The sequence below is a fragment of the Vipera berus genome, assembly GCF_964194415.1.
Source record: "Vipera berus genome assembly, chromosome: W".
Classification (NCBI taxonomy): Eukaryota; Metazoa; Chordata; class Lepidosauria; order Squamata; family Viperidae; genus Vipera; species Vipera berus.
Window position 1 is genome coordinate 74880103 of NC_138210.1, and position 20996 is coordinate 74901098.

The 20996-nt window shown below is 51.1% G+C and overlaps 1 protein-coding gene across 3 annotated transcripts; it reads right to left on the reverse strand.

Moving 5' to 3' along the window:
- Positions 1-506: 506 nt before the first annotated feature.
- Positions 507-20340, reverse strand: LOC308676041 (cellular tumor antigen p53-like). 3 transcript variants are annotated; one of them, XM_081341751.1, is made up of 10 exons: positions 20265-20340; positions 14289-14419; positions 13624-13944; positions 9106-9292; positions 7537-7649; positions 7169-7278; positions 6094-6215; positions 2185-2306; positions 1904-2010; positions 507-1780 (listed from the first exon to the last, which is right to left on the reverse strand). In XM_081341751.1, the coding sequence occupies exons 2-10, from the start codon at positions 14391-14393 to the stop codon at positions 1690-1692; spliced, it is 1278 nt and encodes a 425-aa protein (XP_081197877.1). In that variant the 5' UTR covers positions 14394-14419; positions 20265-20340; the 3' UTR covers positions 507-1689. The 3 variants fall into 3 exon arrangements, with proteins under 3 accessions (XP_081197877.1, XP_081197878.1, XP_081197879.1); XM_081341752.1 differs by having other exon boundaries at positions 20102-20288; XM_081341753.1 differs by lacking the exon at positions 1904-2010.
- Positions 20341-20996: the final 656 nt, after the last annotated feature.

The window sequence follows — 20996 nt, forward strand, 5'->3', positions numbered from 1 at the left end:
CCAGGAGGAGGAGGAGGAGGAGGAAAGAAGGGGAGGAAGAGGATGGAGGAAGGAAGGAAGGAAACAAAAGGAGGGCAAGAGGAAGAGGACAGGGAGGAGGAAGAGGAAGGGGAAGAGGAAGGAGAAGGGGGAGGAAGGAGCATAGAGTTTTTACTGTTTTCTGATCTGGCCTGTTTTCCTCCAAACGTTTCACATATAAACGGAGCAAATTCCCCTCCCTTCCAGCACGGATGACGTTACCTAGTCGGGTCGTGAGACGTCTACCAGAAACCCACCCAGCTCGCTCACCCAAGACCCCACTTTCCCCCACCCCCAAAGATCCTAGAAGGGGAGGGGTGGGTGTCTGTGGATGAAAAGACAGGATTTTGGGGAATTCTGCCCAACAGAACCGATGTGTCCGGTCCAATCAGACGTCGCTGGACGGTTCCGTTTTTTTCCTCTCTCTCCGTCCCCCCCCCACCCCCGGTTTAGAATAAAAATCGTTCAAATGACCACATCTCTCCAACTTTAAAGAAAAAACAATACAGGCAAAATGCCTTTATTCCCCTAGAAAACGTTGGCTGACAAAACAAAGGAATGGATCCAGTATATATACATATATAAAAATCTTCTCGTTGTTGTTGTTGTCAGCTGCGAAGTCGTGTCCGACCCATCGCGACCCCACAGACAACGTTCTTCCAGGCCTTCCTGTTCTCTACCGTCTTCTGGAGTCCATAGCCTTGACTGTACGCACTTTTGTCGGCAGGGGGATGTCTCAGGGGGGTGCAAAGGAAGTAATAATAATAATAATAATAATAATAAAAAACAGGAGATAGAAAAAAACTAATCTACAAAAAAAAATTAATACTGTGTTTGAGGATAATGTACTATACAAGTTAAAACTACTGGACCCAAGCTTGGCAAGGATCAGGACTACAACTCCCAGAATTCCCCCGCCCACCCTAGCTTCCACTCCCAGCGTGCCCCTCTTCAAAAGTGCCGGCTGTGGAATTCTGGGAGTTGAAGTCCTACGTTGAAAAACTCGCCCAGCTCGCAAAACTAACTACTAACTAGCCAATCTTGGGTGGTGGAGAAAGGAAGACAATTTGAGGAGAGGGGCGAGGACCAGCCGTGACCGTCCCTCTCCCCAAAGCTGGCCCTTTAGGAAAGCCCCCCCCTCCCCACCAGTTGGGGTGGGGGGCGGAAAATCTGGAGGAGGGGGCGTTTGGACACCCAAATTGCAAAGGGAGGGATTTAAAAACAGCCGAATGTTTAGGGGATGGAGAAATGAGGAAAGCTGACCACACCTTTTGGGGGGGGAGGGTGTTTTTTTCCCCACATATGGGGACCCCCCCAAAATCTCTCGCATACCCTCTCTAGAGAAGGGCCAGGTGGGGGCCCCCATAAGGGCTGGAGAAGGGGGAGGAAGGCTGGGAGCCGGGGGTGGGTGGGTGTCCCAGCTAAGATTGAGGAACAAGCGGTAGCAGATGGGGGGGTGAAGGGGACACCCCCCCCCAAAACCCCAGAGGCTTTGCAAGATGTCGGATTGGGAAACGGGAGCAACCTTGGAAGTCGAAAACCAGAAGGAAAGGAGCCAGAGAAGGAAGAAGAAAGCATAAACAGGACAAAAAAATAATAATAATGAAAGGATTTGGGAGTAGGGTGTGTGTGTGTGTGTGTGTGTGTGTGTGTGTGTGATGTGACACCCCACTAATTGGAGTCCGGGGTCTCATCCTTCACCCGAGCTTTCTTTTGATGGGGCGAAGTCAACTTGGCTCCTCGTTTCCGGCCCTTCAGGAGGCTGGGGAAGAGAAAAGAGGGCTCAAGTCAGCCAGCCAAGCCGCAAAGATGGGATTCACCCAAGAGGCAACAAGCGGGAAGCGAGAGCTTTTACGTATTTGGGGCGGGGGGGGCCGTCACCCACCTTTTCCCGGACTTGCAGCCCTCCTTGCTCTCTTTCTGGCAGGCTTCTTTGCACTCCAAGCCTTCTAACAGCTCTTTTAGCATGGAGTAATGTTTGGGGTTGCGAATCTGCAAACAAAATGGACCTTTCCAGATGTCGGCTCGGGGTTCAAGCTGTTCCTGGGACCCCTGACTCTTTTATCTCCTCCTCGCCAAAGCTGGAACGTCTGCCCCTTGAAGGGCCAGAGGTCACCCTTCAGCCCTCTCCCCAAACCGCCAAGGCAGGCCCAAGGCACTACTCACAGTGAGCGTGTAAACCTGGGGTTCAGATGTGCCCCCCGATTCGCATTCAGGCGTCTCTTCCTCTGGCGTGTCTTGCACTGGCCTCCTGCTGGCGGTGCAAGGACGCGGGCCTTGCAAAGGAGCTGGAGAAGCAAGAGACAAGGATGAGGCGGGGGGGAAAAACCCCCACAGCTGAAGCCCCGCCCTCTTTCAGACAAGGAAAGGAGACCACAAGGACGCCCCCGCCCAAAACCTCCGAATTTAACTGTGGGGCTGCTCTTCACAACTTCCCTCTTCCATCTCGCCTCTCATTTTCACGATCAGACAACTTACGGATAATGAAGGGGGAGGGGGGGGGAAAGAGACCTATACATTTAATAAATAAAAACTGAACATCTTTGCAACATCCCGTGGAGGGGAGTTCCTCAGATTAACAGTGGTCTGCAGAAAGAGATTCTTCTCCATGAGACAGTGTACTTATTTCCTTGGATAATTCCCCAGCCTGCTTTATTGCTGAAAGCCTATGAGGGGGAATCTTCTCCATTAAACCGCTTTATTGATGACAGGCTATGCGTGGGAATCTTCTCAATTAAAATGCTTTATTGCTGAAAGCCTGTGTGCAGGAATCTTCTCGATTAAACTGCTCTATTGCTGAAAGCCTATTTCGCGGGAATCTTCTCGATTATTTATTTATTTTATTTATTTTATTTTATTGCATTTATATACCGCCCTTTCCCTGAGGACTCAGGGCGGTTTACAGGGAATTAAAATCAACCATACAAAAGTTAAAACCCAATTTAAAAAATATTAAATCAACCCTGTACTATTAAAAACCCCAATTAAAATAAATATCTCCTCAGCCTGGGCCCGAGAGCTCAAAGAGCCAGGTCTTCAGGCCCCGGCGGAATGATCGGAGGTCGGGAGCAGTCCTCAGCTCCACCGGCAGCTGGTTCCAGAGGGCAGGCGCCCCCACTGAGAAGGCCCTATCCCTGGGTGTCACCCGCCGGCAATCTCTTACCGGCGGGACCCTGAGCAGACCCTCCCTGTTTTATTGCTTTATTGCTGAAAGCCTATGCGCGGGAATCTTCTCCATTAAACCGCTTTATTGCTGAAAGCCTATGTGCGGGAATCTTCTCAATTAAATTGCTTTATTGCTGCAGGAATGTTCTAACTAAACTGCTCTATTGCTGAAAGCCTATGCACAGGAATCTTCTCCATTATTTATTTATTTATTTATTTATTTATTTAGATTCATATACCGCCCTTTCCCGAAGGACTCAGGGCGGTTTACAGGGCATTTAAAAAACAGTCAATACAAACGTTAAAACAAATTAAAAGAGATTAAATAGAACCCTGAGAAAATTAAAACCCAGTTAAAATTAAAATTAAAAATATTCTCAGCCTGGGCCAGAGAGCTCGAAGAGCCAGGTCTTCAGGTCCCGGAGGAATGAACGGAGGTTGGGGGCAGTCCTAAGCTCCGCAGGCAGCTGGTTCCACAGGGCAGGCGCACCCACTGAGAAGGCCCTACCCCTGGGTGTTACCCGCCGGCAGTCTTTAACTGGCGGCACCCTGAGGAGACCCTCCCTGTGGGAGCGCACTGGACGAAGGGAGCTTGATGCTGGCAGCAGGTGTTCCCTCAAATATCCCGAACCCTCGCCATTTAGGGCTTTATAGGTCATCACCAGCACCTTGAATCTCACCCGAAGGGCAACCGGGAGCCAATGCAGCTCGCGGAGTAGAGGTGTTACATGGGAGTATTGGGAAACTCCCATCACGACTCGCGTGGCTGCATTCTGCACCAGTTGAAGCCTCCGGGTGGTCCTCAAGGGCAGCCCCATGTAGAGAGCGTTGCAGTAGTCTAAACGGGAGGTCACGAGCGTAGGGCATCTCGGTCCAGGTAGGGTCGCAACTGGCGCACCAGGCGAACCTGGGCAAAAGCCCCCCTGGTCACGGCTCCTATATGGTCTTCAAAAGTGAGCTGCGAATCCAGGAGGACGCCCAAGTTGCGAGCCCTATCAACGGGGGGTAACACCTCACCCCCCCATCGTTAGAGATGGAATAGTCTGGTTGACCCGAGATGCCGGTATGCACAGCCACTCGGTCTTGGCAGGATTGAGACGAAGCCTGTTTCTCCCCATCCAGACCCGGACCACTTACAGGCAACGGGACATCACGGCGAGGGCATCGCTGGGTTGGTTTGTGGTGGAGAAAAAAAGTTGGGTATCATCAGCGTACTGATGATACCCCACCCCAAAACCACGAATGATCTCGCCCAGCGGCTTCATATAGATGTTGAACAGGAGGGGCGAGAGAACCGACCCCTGAGGGAGTCCACAAACAAGAGGCCTCGGGGCGGACCTCTGCCCTCCCGTCAACACCGACTGCGAGCGGCCCAGGAGATAGGAGGAGAACCACCGCAAAACAGTGCCTCCCACTCCCAACCCCCTGAGACGCCGCAGTAGGATACCATGGTCGATGGTATCGAAAGCCGCTGAGAGGTCTAATAGGACTAGGACAGAGGAACAACCCCTGTCCCGAGCCCGCCAGAGATCATTCACCAGCGCGACCAATGCCGTCTCCGTGCTGTGCCCAGGCCTGAAACCCGATTGGTACGGGTCCAGATAATCAGTTTCATCCAGGAACAGAGGAAGCTGATGGGCCACCACACTCTCAACAACCTTCGCCAAAAAGCGGAGGTTGGAGACCGGACGATAGTTGTTTAAAACAGCTGGGTCCAGGGCAGGCTTCTTGAGGAGGGGTCTCACCACCGCCTCCTTCAGGGAGGCGGGGAAGACACCCTCATTCAAGGAAGCAGTTATTACTGCCTGGAACCAGCCTCGTGTCTCCTCCCGAGCCACATAAACCAGCCAGGAGGGGCACGGGTCCAACAAACAGGTGGTGGAGCTCAGCCTCCTCATCATCCTGTCCACATCATCAGGGGAAACAGGATCGAACTCAGTCCAGATAACATGCTCAAGACCGTCCAATTCCTCCACGTCAGACTCTGCCCAGTCAGAGTCCAAACCGGCCGGGATCTGAGCGATTTTGTCCGTCAGATGATGACTAAACTCCTCGGCCTGCCCCTGCAAGGGATCCTCCCTCACCTCCTGGTTAAGAAGGGAGCGAGTCACCCTAAACAGGGCGGCCGGGCGATTATCTGTGGACGCGATAAGGGCAGAGAAGTAATTAGCCTTCGCCGTCCTCATCGCCGCAAGATAAGACCTTATAAAGGTTCTTAACTGCAATCGGTCAGATTAAACCACTTTATTGCTGAAAGCCTGTGCGCGGGAATCTTCTCGATTAAACTGCTCTATTGCTGAAAGCCTATGAGCAGGAATCTTCTCCATTAAACCGCTTTATTGCTGAAAGCCTATGTGCGGGAATCTTCTCAATTAAATTGCTTTATTGCTGCAGGAATGTTCTAACTAAACTGCGCCCGACCTTCGCTCCTTCCGACGGGATTTAAAGACTTACTTGTTTGAACAAGCCGGCCTGGCCTGATGGGTTTTGGGTTTTATTATTGTTTTAATGTTTTAAATGTATTTTAACTTATTGTTCTGAAATACTGGGCTTTTGGTTTAATTCATTCTTAATTTTTGTATTCCTGTATTTTACTATTTATTGCTCTGTTCACCGCCCTGAGTCCTTCGGGAGAAGGGCGGTATACAAATAAAATTATTATTATTATTATTATTGCTGAAAGCCTGTGCGCGGGAATCTTCTCGATTAAACTGCTTTATTGCTGAAAGCCTATGCGCGGGAATCTTCTCAACTAACGGTTGATGCCTGCTAAGAGTTAGATATGGGTCTGCAGAATTCAAAGGAGGTTGCACTCTGTTTGCGGCTATGTAGGGATTTTGGGCTAACCCCTCCTCTGACTCTGCTCCCACTATCCGCCAGTCCTCGTCCTCCTCCGTCCTTCAAATTTACCTTTCTTCCTATTTTCCAGGGATTTTGCTTTCTGCTGGAAGCTGAGCTCCTCCGATCGTCGGTCTCGTCCGGGACAAGCGCACACCCGCACCTCAAAACATCGACGTCCCAGGACCTCACCCCTGTCAGGAGAGAAGAGAGGTCCTTGGAGATTTTTGGAGGATGGAGGGAAACGTTTTACCCCACCTGCCAAGTCGGAGACCCCATCACTGCCGTGGGGTCACAACATTCAATAAACATGGTGGGTACCGTTTTAATTCAAAGGCACCATTGCATTTTTGGATAGTTTCACCCGTTTTATATAGTCGTTTCCGCAGCAGCATTCAGATAAGCAGCGGGTTCAAATTCTAGCACACACTACGCAACCCATGATCCTTTCAGAGGTATTTCTACTGACTAGACTACCCAGTGCCTTCAACAGCAACCGAGCTTCTAATGTGCAGCAAGTCCTCGCATTACGAACGGTTGCTTAGCGACTGTCCAAAGTATTATGATGGATCCCGAAAAGTGGGCTTATGACCTGGATTCGTAGCTGCAACATTCGGGGCCTTCATTCAGGATTGTTTGCAGCATCTCACAATCACTACGAGTACAATTTGCAATGTTGTTTCTGGAAACTTATATTTATTTCCTGTTTCCGGCAAAAAAAAATATTACCTCATGGGGGGGGTCCTCTTAATCAACGCAGCGTTCTCTTTAACGACCGCCGCAAAAAGCTCATGAAATTGGGTGGAGTCACGGTGTGACCTATTTGACAACCCTCACCACTTAACGCCTGAAATTTCAGTCTGGGAATTCCTACACTGGACAGCAGGGGTTTGGACTAGATGACCTCCCACGTCCCCCTCCGGAGCCACGATTCTACGATTTGGTGGGCAAAACCACCCAGAATCGGGCCTGGATCGTGGTTTAAATTTAAAACAAACAGGGTAGCTGGTTCGTTGCTGAACAGCGCCCCAATTTCATCCCATCCATCTTTCGACAGGTAGGTTCTGAGTTCTAAACACGATTTCCCCATCTGAAACCCAACCGAGCCGGGCGGGAAGAGGACGAGGCGAGGAAGACGGTTACTCACTGTTCGGTCTCCAAAGTCAAGACGGTCAGGATCGGACGCCGGTTCATACCGCCCATGCACGAACTGTTACACATGTAATTGTACAGGACGATGGTGCACGCCATCCCCACCTGCAGGGCCGAGAAATCTACTAAGCCAGGTGTAGCATCTGAACATACGCAGATGTTCTAATTTGGGGGAGGGGGATGGAAACTTTTTTTTCTGCTCTGTTGATGTTTCCTTTTGATTCAGGGGGGGGCGTCCCAGCTGTCCGGGAGGCCGAAAACGAAAGCAGTAGACAATCAGACGAAGAAAGAGAAGACGGGGAGGGTTAGGGTTGGACCCCAAATCGCCTCTTCCCCCTTGCCCGCCGTCCCCCCCCCAATCACCTGAGGCTTTTGATAAAGAACCCGCACGCTGTGCCGCTTGGTGCCCGGATCTGTGGAATACTGGGCCAGTGGGTTTCCTTCGACCCGGATGAGATGATCGCGGGGGATCGTGCCTGTGCAAAAGCAGAAATCGGGGTGCGGCGGGGAGAAAATGGGGGAGCTTAGAGCCGCAGGAGTTTCACGTCGGAGGAGGGAGGTTCCCCCCTCCCGCAATTAACGAGCCCCGTCCCTCGAAAAACAAAAACAAAACCCAACTCATCTACAGCACAACACAACACAAGGGAAGCCAAAATCTCGGCGGCTAAGCGAGGCCTGCGTCCTGTGAGTTGTGCCCCGTTTTACAACCTCTTTTTTTTTTGCCACGATGGTTAAGCGCACCACGGCCGTCGTTCAGCTAAGCCACTGTGGTTAACTTTGAACAGTGGCTGTTAAGCTGAGGACTAGACGCAGAGGAAGAAGGAGAGTGCAAAACTTGGGTTGAAACTTAACATTAAGAAAACCAAGATCATGGCATCCGGCCCTCTCAATTCCTGGCCAATAGATGGGGAAGAAATGGAGGTAGTGACAGATTTTATTTTCCTGGGCTCCAAGATCACTGCAGATGGGGACTGTAGCCAAGAAATTAAAAGACGCTTGCTCCTTGGGAGGAAAGCCATGGCAAATCTAGACAGCACACTAAAAAGCAGAGACGTCACCCTGTCAACAAAAGTGCGTATAGTCAAGGCCATGGTCTTCCCAGTTGCAATGTATGGCAGTGAAAGTTGGACCGTAAGAAAGGCCGAGCGCCAAAGAATTGAGGCCTTTGAACTCTGGTGCTGGAGAAGACTCCGGCGAGTCCCTCGGACTGCAAGGCGATCAAATCGGTCAGTCCTAGAGGAGATCAACCCTGACTGCTCTTTAGAAGGCCAGATCCTGAAGCGGAAACTCAAATCCTTTGGCCACCTAATGAGAAGGAAGGACTCACTGGAGAAGAGCCTAATGCTGGGAAAGGTGGAGGGCAAGAGAAGAAGGGGACGACAGAGAAGGAGGTGGCTGGATGGAGTCACTGAAGCAGTAGGCGTGAGCTTAAAGGGACTCCAGAAGATGGTAGAGGACAGGAAGGCCTGGAGGAACGTTGTCCATGGGGTCGCGATGGGTCGGACACGACTTCACAGCTAACAACACAACAACAGACGCAGAGGTCCCCAAAACTTTGGGGCACCAGGGACCGGTTCAGTGGAGAGAGGTTTTTTGGTCCCCACGGACCAGAGGGGCCGTGGTTTTGTGTGGTGCCTGCATCCCGCGGATGGGGCTTTGCTTGTTTGTGCGGACCGGACGCTGGCGGGCCGCGGCCCAGTACCGCTCCACAGACCAGAGGTTGGGGACCCCTGGATTAGAGGACAAGATCGCGGAACAGGTACTCTGCACCCGTTTAAAGACCTGCATGCAGATGGACAGGTCTTTTATCGTGTGCGGAGTGCAATCTCTCCCCAGGTTTTGAGCGCCGTGCATCACAGCCTGCCCACCCCCACCCCACCTGTCCCAGAAGACCCCCCTCCCCCTTTCCCCCCCCCCGGGCCCTTCGCTCACCGTCGTTGTGCTCTGGGTGCCGCTCATGATGGGGGCAGCGCCTGACCACCTCAGACATGTGTTCGGATCTCTTGTAGACGGCCATGGCCCGGACCACGGAGCCCGGCGGAGGTGCCTCGGACGTCCGAATCAACACTTTGCAAGTTTTGCCAATTTGGCAAAACAGTTTGTTGAGCTGCGGAGAGAACTGGACGGAGGAGAGAAATTTGGGATTAGAGGAGAGGAGAGGAGAGAAAAAGTGAGAAAGAATTCCCGGAACTAATTAATACACAGCCCCGACTCACCACGGCCGGTTTAGGGGCCGTTCAACGTTATAACGGCATTGAAAAAAGGGACTTATGACCCGTTTGTCACAACTGTTGGGTTACCTGATCCAAAATTTCAGACAGTTGGAAACTGACTCGTATTTATGATGGTTGCGGCCTCCCGGGGGCATCACCTGATCCCCTTTTGCGACCTTCCGACAAGCAAAGTCAGTGGGGGAAAAGCCGGATTTGCTGAACAGCCGGGTTACTAACTTAACACCCACAGTGATTGGGTCAACAACTGTGGCAAGGCAGGTCGTAAAGTAGGGCGTCACGTAACAAATGTCTCACTTAGCAACTGAGATTTTGGGCTCAATTGTGGGTGTGAAGTCGAGGCCTGTCCTATTTATTAAATTAATTAATATATTAAATATATAGACCTCCCTGCATCCCTCCCAACGGGCCTTAAGTTGTTCTTCCATGGATCTTTGTGGACTTCAACTCCCAGAATTCCTCAGCCAACATGCCTGGCTGAGGAATTCTGGGAGTTGAAGTCCAGAAGTCATAAAGGGGGTCATAGTTGCTTCACGCTGGCTGAGGAATTCTGGGAGTTGAAGTCCGCCAGTCATGAAGGGGCCATAGTTCCCCCATGCTGGCTGAGGAATCCTGGGAGTTGAAGTCCACAAGTCATCAAAGGGTCATAGTTCCCTCACGCTGGATGAAGAATTCTGGGAGTTGAAGTCCACCAGTCATCAAAGGGTCATAGTTCCCTCACGCTGGCTGAGGAATTCTGGGAGTTGAAGTTCACCAGTCATCAAAGGGTCATAGTTCCCCCATGCTGGCTGAGGAATTCTGGGAGTTGAAGTCCACAAGTCATGAAGGGGCCATAGTTTCCCCCATTCTGGCTGAGGAATTCTGGGAGTTGAAGTGTACCAGTCATCAAAGGGCCGAGCTTGAAGACCCCTGCCCTATATTAACTCACTGCCCACCCCCAAAAAATGCCTGCCCTGAATTGCAACCAATTGTTGGTGGGACGGAGGCGAGGGCACCATGATTTCCACTACACCCCTCCCCCCGAGCAAGCCCCTTCCCCAAATCTTCCAACTCAGTGGCTGGCATTTGGCCTTTTCTGCCTTCATTGCAAGAGAAGGCAATTGGGGGCTGCTGGGTGTGGGGAGGGGTCTCTCGCCACATGCCGGAAATGGGGTGGGGGTCTTTATCCCCCCTGTAAGGAATCTGGGGCAGTCCTTTGCCAAAAGCCAGCAGAAAGACATGCCCTGACATGTCCAGGACGGGCAACGTTGTGCACAGAGCAGAGGGAGACGGAAGGAAGATGGGGGTGGTCTCCGTCGAGACCCCCCCCGTTCTTCAAAGCCCAGCCATTGGGTGGGCAGGTTAAAAATGGAAAAGGGGGTGGTGGTCATTCCCATCTAGGAATCCAGAAAGTGACCAGTCCCCACAGAAGCAGGTCAACGTGCTGAAGACACACACACAGCGACCAGAACTGGGGTGCCAGCTATGCGGTAAGTTAAAATTTGGGGGTTCGGGCGCACAGGGTTCCCCAAGCTGCAATCCTACGGGGTACAAATTGGGGAGGGAGGGATGAGAGGGGAAAGGGGAAGACCTCCTCCCAGCTGCTGATGGTCGCTGCAAAACGCACCCCAAGGACGTTTCACGCGCCCCATCGCCGACCTGTTGTTTTTTTTTGGGGGGGGAGTTCCACAGCAGCCTAAAATCCAACTCAAGGGGATACTGGTGGTCATCAGCTTACGACCCACAACGAAGCCATGTTGCCCAGGGAGACATGTGTTGCGAGTTTTGCCCCATCTTACAACTTTTTTGGGGGGCGGGGGTGCTGTCCTTAAGCGAATCGCGGCAACTGTTAAGCCAGCCGTATGGTCATTAAATGAAGTGGGCTTCCCCGTTGTGTTTTTTTTGTGCGTCAGGTGGCCAAAAGGGGAATCACGTCTCTCTCTCTCTCTCACACACACACACACACACACACACACCAGGGACCCTGCGACCGTCGTAAACACGAGTCAATTCACCCGAGAGTCTGAATTTTGACCCCTGGGGATCAAAAATGAACTGCGAGTTGGAGGCTACCTGTATTCATGATTGGGGGTGGGGGTGTCTCCCAGGGGTGGCCCCAGCAGCTGGAAACTGTGGACTAACTTAAAGCAAAATCAGTTTTTTTTAAAAAAAACAATCTATGGGTGGGGGTCTTCTGACAAGCAGCTCCTTATCTGTGTTCAAGCCCACCCACCCAAATATCTGTGGGTTTGAAACACTTCTTGAGGGAGGGGAAGGAGGGGCATATAAGTGGGGGGGGTGTGATCCTCATGGCATCACCCCACAGCCTCAGAAAGGAAAAAGGGGAAGGGGGCTTCCTTGGGGCAGCAGTAAGAAAAGTCAGGCAGTCCTCGGCTTACAACGGGAGCCGTAAATTCCCGCCATTAAGCAGGACAGCAGTTGGGTTTCGTCCCATTTTATGGCCTTTCTCCGGGGACCCCTGCAGTTGTGAAGTTAGTACAGGAGGTCCTCAAGCGTACGACCAAGAGAGTACCCCAAACGTCCGCTACTAAGCAAGACAGTTGTTAGGTCAGGTGTCCCCCATTTTAAGACCTTCCTCGCTATGGTTGTTAAGCGAATCACTGCAGATGTTAAGTGAGTAACACCGTCGCTAAGGGAATTTGGCTTCCCCCTTGACTTTGCTTTTCAGAAGGTCACAAAAGGAGACCGCGTCTCTCTCTCTCTCTCTCTCTCTCACACACACACACACAGAGGATGCTGCGACCGTCATAAATACGAGTCAGTGGTCGCGCATCTGAATTTTGATCACGTGACCACGGGGAGGCTGCAACAGCCGTTAAGTGTGAAAAATGGTCATAACGCGCTGTTTTTGGCTCCGTTGTAACTTCGAAAGGTCATTAAAACAAACGGTCGTAAAGCAAGGACTACATGAAATGGGTGTCTGGCTCGCAAGAGGCTGAAAGGCGAGAGCACCAGTGCTCCAGATTCTTACCCTCCCAATCCAGTAAGTCCTTGACTTACAACCGTCCTTGACCCCAACAATCGTTAAGTCGGGACATCGATAAGCAGCTTATCAAGGACCGGCAAATCCATTTTGCGGCTGTTGCTAAGCAACCAAGCTGGTCATTAAGTAAATCCATTACTCTCCTTGGGGAGCATGGTGTTTTTTGTTTTGCTGGGAATTGGGAGCGAAGGGTAATTTTCAACAAAAATGTTGTTTTAAGTTGGGGTTGCGTCATTGTGGGACACAGCAAACGGTTAGAACAATTAATCAGTTAGAACAGATAACCAGTGGAACCACCTGCCTCCAGAAGTTTTAAACACTGGAGGTTGTGAAGAGGAGACTGGGCAGCCCTTTGTCTGAAATGTTATAAGGTTTCCTGCCTGAGCAGAGGGCTGGACTAGATGACCTCCAGGGTCCCTTCCAACTTTATTATTATTATTATTATTATTATTATTATTATTATTATTATTATTATATTATTATTATTATTATTATTATTATTGATCATCGCACAGTCAGCCAGATGTTCAGACTGGATTTGGCATTTTTATCTACCTATCGAGTCCTTACCATGGACCTGGGATAGGCAGATGTGGATGTTTGATGGTATTATAGATATCGTTGCAAGATGGAAGCAGTTCCTAGTAAGGCTGCCTTTTGCATCATCATCATCATCATTATATTATTTATTATTTATTATTATTATTATTATTAGCCTCAGATGCCTGTCAGTTGCATCTGAGGGAGGCAGCAATTACTGGAACTCGAAGTGACCCTGTCGTAAGTCGGGGACCTCCTTTGTGTGCCAGCCCCTTCTATCCACCTGCAGCACCACAGTGGCAGACTTCGCACTCAGAACCCCACATCTCAAGAAGCCAGGTGCTTCCAAACCTCCCAATCCCCGCCCCCCCTTTTTTAAAAAAAAAAATCAGATCCAAAGACAGTCCCACACACCCCTTGCTCTTTTTAGCAAACCAGGATCGGCGGCAAACCGGGATTGCCAGCCAGGAAAGGCGGAATCTAGAGTCCGTTGACCTCACCTGTCCATAGCGGGGGTGGGGGGAGTGGACTGACACGGCAGCGGCCGCCATTTTGATTTTTTTGACCTAACCCCCCCCCCGGGTCCCCCCCCTGATCGAGACAAGAGGATCCGGGTTTTTTTTGGAGGGGGGAGATGGTGGGGAAGGAAAGACCCCCACCCCAGAATTTAACTCATAACCTGGTCCCACTCCGTACGGTGTAAGTGACTGACTTGGCGGTGCCCGACTGCTCAAATTCCAGATCGAAGCCGAATTGTCCCGGATAATCCTGGGTTGGGGGGATGGGGAAGCTCTCCCCAGCCCCATAATCTTGGGGGGGGGAGCGCAGGAGCTGGGGGTCCCCCAAGAAGTCGGCTAAGGCCTGGATGGACAAGACGTCTCCCTCTGGATAGCCTTCAGCCAGATCACTCAACGGAGAGCAAGCCGGTGGGGCCGACAAGCCAAAGTTGGTTTGATCCGCAGAGCTGCCAGCTTCCTCGAGATAGGCTTGCTGAGTGGGGTTCGTCTCCTTCAACTCCTAAAACATATAAATCGATTATCATTTGGACGATAGGTATGCCCCCCTCCCCCCCCGGATGTCATCAAAGGACCCCACAAAATGAATGTCACGTTGTCGATTTTAGGCTGCTGTGGATTTGACAAGCCGGCCACAGTTCCTGGCGTTTCGATACCCAAGAAGCCACAAATCATGGCTTAAGCCGAGCCACGTGCGGGGTGGCTAGACAAGCCACCTTGGAAGCCAGGTTTGGTCCAGCTTGCGGTGTCAACTCGGGAGAACAAATTGATTGGGTCAATCCGTGTTTTTCAAACTTGGGGTGGACTTCAACTCCCAGAATTCCCCAGCCAGCACAGCACACTCACCCAAAACTGGTTGGCCATTTCGAAGGTCCACATTTGATGAAAGGTGCCTTGGCTGAGAGGTGGGCTCAGGGACGGGTTGGCGTCTTCCTCCACAACTTGCTCCATGTTTGTTTTCCTTGACAACGGGGAAACTGAGGTGGGAGGAAAGGGGAAAATAAGAAGGGATTGAAGCAATTTCCAACCCTTTTACCCCATCCAAAGCAGCCGGTTAGGGTTAGGGTATATTTCGATCTGGTGTGTGTTTACTTCCTGGAGGAGTGGGGGGGGGACAGCTGTGGCAGGACTACAATCCCCAGGATTCCCTGCTGTGCAAGATGGCGGAAGGGAGGCCAAAGAATTCTGGGAACTGCCACAAAGAACAATTCACCAGTAGAACTACCTGCCTCCAAAAGCTGTGAACGCTCCAACACTGGAGGTTTTTAAGAAGAGACTGGACAGCCATTTGTCTGAAATGGTCTAGGGTTTCCTGCCTGAGCAGGGGGTTGGACTAGATGACCTCCAAGGTCCCTTCCAACTTTTATTATTATTATTATTAATTATGAATTATTATTATTATTATTATTATTATTATTATTATTATTATTATTATTGTCAGCAATGTCCGGGGGGGGGGGAAAAATAAATAGACGGACTGTTATAGGGGACCCCCAAATCCCAACCTTCTCCAGATCCACTGAGCAGGGGGTTGGACTAGATGACCTCCCAGGTCCATTCCAATATCACCATCATCATCATTATCATCATCACTTATCAATATGATTATTAAAATTTTGGGAGCCCGATCAAGTTGCAAAGCCGCTAACAATTTTTTTTTTTTAAATCATCTTACTTCAACTTACGACCACAAGGGAGCCCTAATTTTCTGTTGCTAAGTGAGACAACTGTTAAGTGAGTTTTCCTCCCTCGGTTGCTAAGCAAATCAAGGCAGTTGTTAAGATAGTGACCCAGTTGTTAAGTGAATAAGAGGTCGCAAAAGGCGGGATCACGTGACACACCCCTCCCCCAGGGATGCTGCAACCGTCATAAATACGAGTCGCAAAAGGAAGATCACGTGACCCCAGGGACGCAGCGGCCATTGTCAATGCGAGTCCGTCACCAAGCATCTGAATTTTGATCACGTGACCACGGTGGACGCTTCGACGGTCGTAAGTGTGAAAAACGGCCGTTAGTCATTTCTTTCGGTGCCCTTGTAAACTTTGAACGGTCACTAAATAAGTTATCGTATGTCGAGGACTATCTCAGATAGTCGCCGACTTACGTCCACAGCTGAGCCCACAATTTCCAGTTCTTATGTGAGACAGTTGGTGAGTTTTGCTCCACCCTTCTTGCCACGGCCATTAAATGAATCACTGAAGTTCTTAGCTTAGTAACCCGGTCGTTAAGTAAACCTGGCTTCCCCATTTGGCTTGGCTGAAGGTCTCCAAAGGGGATCACGCGACCCCGGGACATACTGCGACCGTCATAAACACGAGTCAGTTGCCAAGCCATCCGAATTTTGATCGCCTGAGCTGCGACGGTCGTAAGTGTGAAAAACGACTGCACGTCCTTTTTCTCTGTCCTGTTGCAACTTTGAATGGTCACTAAACACTGTCGTAAACTGAGGACTATCTGTATAATTAAAAACCCACCAGAAAAGATCGCCATTCTAGCTTACGGCATTTAGGAAAGACTGTTCTATTTCACTGCCATAAGCCGGGATGGTCTGTTTAGAGAGAACGCCAAGCTAAACTCTGGCTAGCTGCGATTGCGGTGTAAATCCGTGCATAACGTCCACTTTCTCTCATGAATTTCACCACCATCCCTTTTCTCCTTACAAGTAAGAACAAATCAAAGCTTGAACAACGCAGCTGGCTGAAGAAAAAAAAAATGCAAGATTTGCGGAAAATGATGGGCGGATTGTATGATGCAACTAGGATTATTAATCTAAAATAAATATGTGTCAGAGATCAATGTTGATAGACCCAGAAAGCAGAGGGAACACAGCTTCATTTAGCGACCAAAGTTTCAGCACCACTGAAAAAGGTTACGACCGTTTTTCACACTTACGACTGTTCCGGCATCCCCCCCCACGGTCACGTGACCAAAATTCGGGCACGTGGCTCGTACTTATGACAGTGGCCGTGTCCCGTGTGTGTGTGTGTGTGTGTGTGTGATGTGATTCCCCCTTTTGCGACCTTCGGACAAGCAAAGTCAATGGAGAAGCGGATTTCACTTAACAAATGGGTTACTGACTTAACGACCATCCAGTTTCGCTTAACGGGGGCCCCAAAGGTCGTAAAACGGGGTCCAAACTCACGGAACAACTTCTTTCCCTTGGCAACAAAAAAATTGGGGCTCGATTGCAAATGATAAATAAGTCCTGGAACAGCCTAGGAAGCAGTTCCTTATATATATATTTTTAACCTTTAAAAAAAAAAGATTCAAAAAGTAATTTTAGAAAAGACGCAATTCTGCCTAGCTAGTTTGATACAGGAAGCAAGAATTTGGGATATCTTGAGAACGGATTAAAAGTGGCTTGAGTACACCAGGAAATTGTGCATGAAATTTAGTAGAGAGCAGGTCAAATACAAATTAGGGCAAAAATCAACAAGGGAGAAAAAAAATGCATCGAGGTGATTTGGCATGAAGCAATCCGAATTAATCTTTGTCCGGCAGGCGGTGTTTAAAAAAACAAAAAGGAAAAAGGCATCCAAAATGGGTGTGTTTTATTGGCTTTTTAAACACATCCGGCTGGGATACCTGGTACACGCTATCAGTATGTATTAAATTAACTATTTTGCTTTATTTCATTATTATTTTTTTACACTGTGCCTTTAATTTCCTTGCTTGCTTTTTAGCGGTTTGCACAATCGTGACGTACAGTCATGTTTTTTTTAGGGCAGGGGTCTTCAAACTTGGCCCTTTGATGACTTCTGGACTTCAACTCCCAGAATTCCTCAGCCAGCGCGAGGGAACTATGGCCCTTTGATGACTTCTGGACTTCAACTCCCAGAATTCCTCAGCCAGAGTGAGGGAACTATGGCCCTTTGATGACTTGTGGACTTCAACTCCCAGAATTCCTCAGCCAGCGTGAGGGAACTATGTCCCTTTGATGACTTGTGGACTTCAACTCCCAGAATTCCTCAGCCAGCATGAGGGAACTATGTTCCTTTGATGACTTGTGGACTTCAAGTCCCAGAATTCCTCAGCCAGGCATGCTGGCTGAGGAATTCTGGGACTTGAAGTCCACAAGTCATCAAAGGGCCAAGTTTGAAAACCCCTGGTTTAGGGCAATGTTCCTAAGATTCGGTGGACTTCAAATCCCAGAATTCCCCAACGAGCTCTGCTGGCTAGGGAATTCTGGGAGTTGAAGTCCACTTGTCTTAAAGGGGGCCAAGCTTGTGAAAAAGACTTTAAGAGGCTTCAGACTCTGCATATTCCCAATTTTGCTGCATCCAATAGCCCTGTATTGATTTATCCATTGAATCCCATGTTGCACTGATGGCGTTACTTAGTTTGGTCATGAGATGTCTGCAAGAAAACCACCAAAGTTCAGCGAGCACAGGGGACACCCCCCCCGAAAAAAATCCTATTTTATTAGCCTTGCAGAAAATGCACCCCTGTGAAACCCCCCAACCAACTTTGCAAAACAGGTAATGCATTGCTTTTTCTTTTTCTTTTAGGAAACGGAAATGGGTTCCCCGCCCCCCAACAAGCCTCCCGGAAGTAGCCATCGTCTTGGCGCCGGCTGGATTAGCAAATTTTGCATGAATCAAAAAAGGTTAATCGTCTTTCTTTCGCATGGTTTTTTGCAGAAAGGGGAGGAGGAGGAGGAGAAGAAGGGCAGCGAGGCTATACCATTGCGTAAAGAGGGGAAGGGAAATGAGTAAAGGCCTCCCCGGGCTTAATTCGTTCAGAAATATTTTTTTTTTGCATCTTAAACACGATGTGTCTCGCTTTGTACGTGGGGAAAGAAAATCACGCGAACCCTCCTTTTAGGATGCCTAAATTCCTCCCCCTCCGCTCCCTTCTTTTGGTTCCTTCCCACCGAAGCCAAAAACGGGGCGGACTGTACCATTCGGAGGATGTTTCCGGCGACGGGGGTGGAGTGGGGCGAGAGAGAGAGAAAGAGAAGCCAATTGCCCCGGGAAGATTTAAGCCAGCGCTGGGCTTGCACCGGTTCTACTTCGGTTTAAAACCGGAGTATCTGCTCCGGTTTAACCGCACGACCAACATCCATCGCAACGTCTCTCCCTCCCGACTCCCAAAGTCCAGGAAGCGCTTTTAAACTCTCTGAAAGGGGATAGAGACCCTTCGCTGCCATCCTCCAGCAGCCCCTCCAATTTATCCTCCCCCCCTCCTTGCATCTCCCCCCCTTTCTCCCCTCCAATTTATACCCCCCTTCCATTCTCTCCGCCCTCTAATTTACCCCCTTGCATTCTCCCCCCTTATTTATCCCCCCTCCTTGCATTCTCTCCCCCCTTTCAACCCTCCCTCTAATTTACCCCCTTGCATTCTCCCCCTTATTTATCCCCCCTCCTTGCATTCTCTCCCCCCTTTCAACCCTCCCTCTAATTTACCCCCCCTTGCATTCTCCCCCTTATTTATCCCCTCCTTGCATCTTCTCCCCCTTTCTCCCCTCCAATTTACCCCCCCCTTGCATTCTCCCCTATTTATCCCCCCTCCTTGCATTCTCTCCCCCCTTTCAACCCTCCCTCTAATTTACCCCCCCTTGCATTCTCCCCTCCCTTATTTATCCCCTCCTTGCATCTTCTCCCCCTTTCTCCCCTCCAATTTACCCCCCTTGCATTCTCCTCCTTATTTATCCCCCCTCCTTGCATTCTCTCCCCCGTTTCAACCCTCCCTCTAATTTACCCCCCCTTGCATTCTCCCCCTTAGTTATCCCCCCTCCTTGCATCTTCTCCCCCCTTTCTACCCTCCAATTTACACCCCCTTGCATTCTCCCCCCTTATTTATCCCCCCCTCCTTGCATTCTCTCCCCCCTTTCAACCCTCCCCCTTATTTATCCCCCTTCTTGCATTCTCCCCCTTATTTATCCCCTCTCCTTGCATCTTCTCCCCCTTTCTCCCCTCCAATTTATACCCCGTTCCATTCTCCCCTCCCTCTAATTTACCCCCCTTGCATTCTCCCCTCCCTTATTTATCCCCCCTCCTTGCATCTTCTCCCCCTTTCTCCCCTCCAATTTACCCCCCTTGCATTCTCCTCCTTATTTATCCCCCCTCCTTGCATTCTCTCCTCTCCCCTCCCCCGCTTTGAAACTCTCTACAATTCCAAGTGAAACTATTGTGTGTGTGTGTGTGTGTGGGGGGGTCTTATTAGCAACGATTTAAGTATCTTGCCGGAGAAGAGGCGGAGGGGAAAGAGGAGGAGGGGGGGGGAGAAAGCAGGAAAGATCAACCGAGCAGCATCCCCCCCCCACATCTTTCTTTTCCCCCCCCTCCACCCCAGCGATAAGGGGAAGGGGCGTCGGTTGCGTCAGGAGAGCTGGAGGGGGGGGGAGAGAGAGAGGGAGAACAACTTTGCAAGCCGGGCTGGGATTTTTTTTTCCTGCCCCCATCCGCCCCACCTCGCTTTGGATCCGGGTCGTTGGACTGCGCTTTTTTTTTGGTTTTTTCTTTGCTGGGAGGGTGGGGGGGTGCACGCGCGGGTCGAAGGAGGAGGCCGGGGGAGCGTGGGAAAAAAAAAAGAAAGAGAAAGCGAGCCGACGTTCCACCGACAAGCGCCAAGGTTCCAAATCCGAACGCGGCGGGCCCCAACGTTCCATCCTTTCCCTTTCTTTCCCCCCCCGCCCCCCCGCGCTCGCTCGCTTTCACCTTCAGCCCGAGCGGAAGCCCCGGGTTGAGTCAGCAGCGGCCGAAGCGGGGAAAGCCCCAGCCGCTCCTCCGGCGTGGGGAGGGGAAGGACGCCCCCTCCCCAGAATACGGACACTCTGCCCCCCCCCCTCTTCCTCCTCCTCCTCCTCCTCCGGGTGTTTACCGACTCGGCTCCCAGCCTCGGTCCGGTTCCCGCCGCGCTCTGCCCGCGAACTGCCCGGCTGCAAAGGAGTACACGCGGTGGGGATTCCCCGGCTCGAGCCCGCGGACGGGAGGAGGGCGGGGAGGGGGCGCGTTCTCGCGAGGGGAGGCCGCCGGGGCCATCTTGGCAGCGGGCACCCGGCCCGGGCGCAAATGGCAGAAGAGCTCTTTACCTGTGGCGCTGCCGCCTGCAACGCGTTCTCACGCGCACGCCTCTTCGAGCCGAGTCGCTTCTGCGTCGCCGCTGAAAAAGCCCCCCACCCAGTTCCAGGACTTGGAAGCGGCGGCGCGCTTGGGCAGGACTACAATTCCCATCATCCCCAAGCGGAGCCCCCCACAAACCCATCCCTTCTTTCTCTTCGGCTCTGGGGAACGCCCTCCCCCCGCCCCATCGAAGGTTCTTTGCAACTGGGCAACTTGGATGGCGTTTGCCAAGCGAGCCTTCCTGGGCAGGAGCAGTCTATCGTGCAAGAGGGAACCTGGGCGAGGCGGAGCCCCCCCCCCCGAAAAGGAGGGAGATAAAAGGGGGAAACGGGGTTGGGGTGGGGGTGGAACGAACTAGGCTAGGGTTTTAAACAGCCTTGGCGGCCCTCCTCCAGGTGCGTGGACTTCAACTCCCAGGATGCCTCGGCTGTCAAAGCCAGGGTGGAGGATTCTGGGAGCTGAAGTCCACTCCGCCTTCCACGGGCCGAGG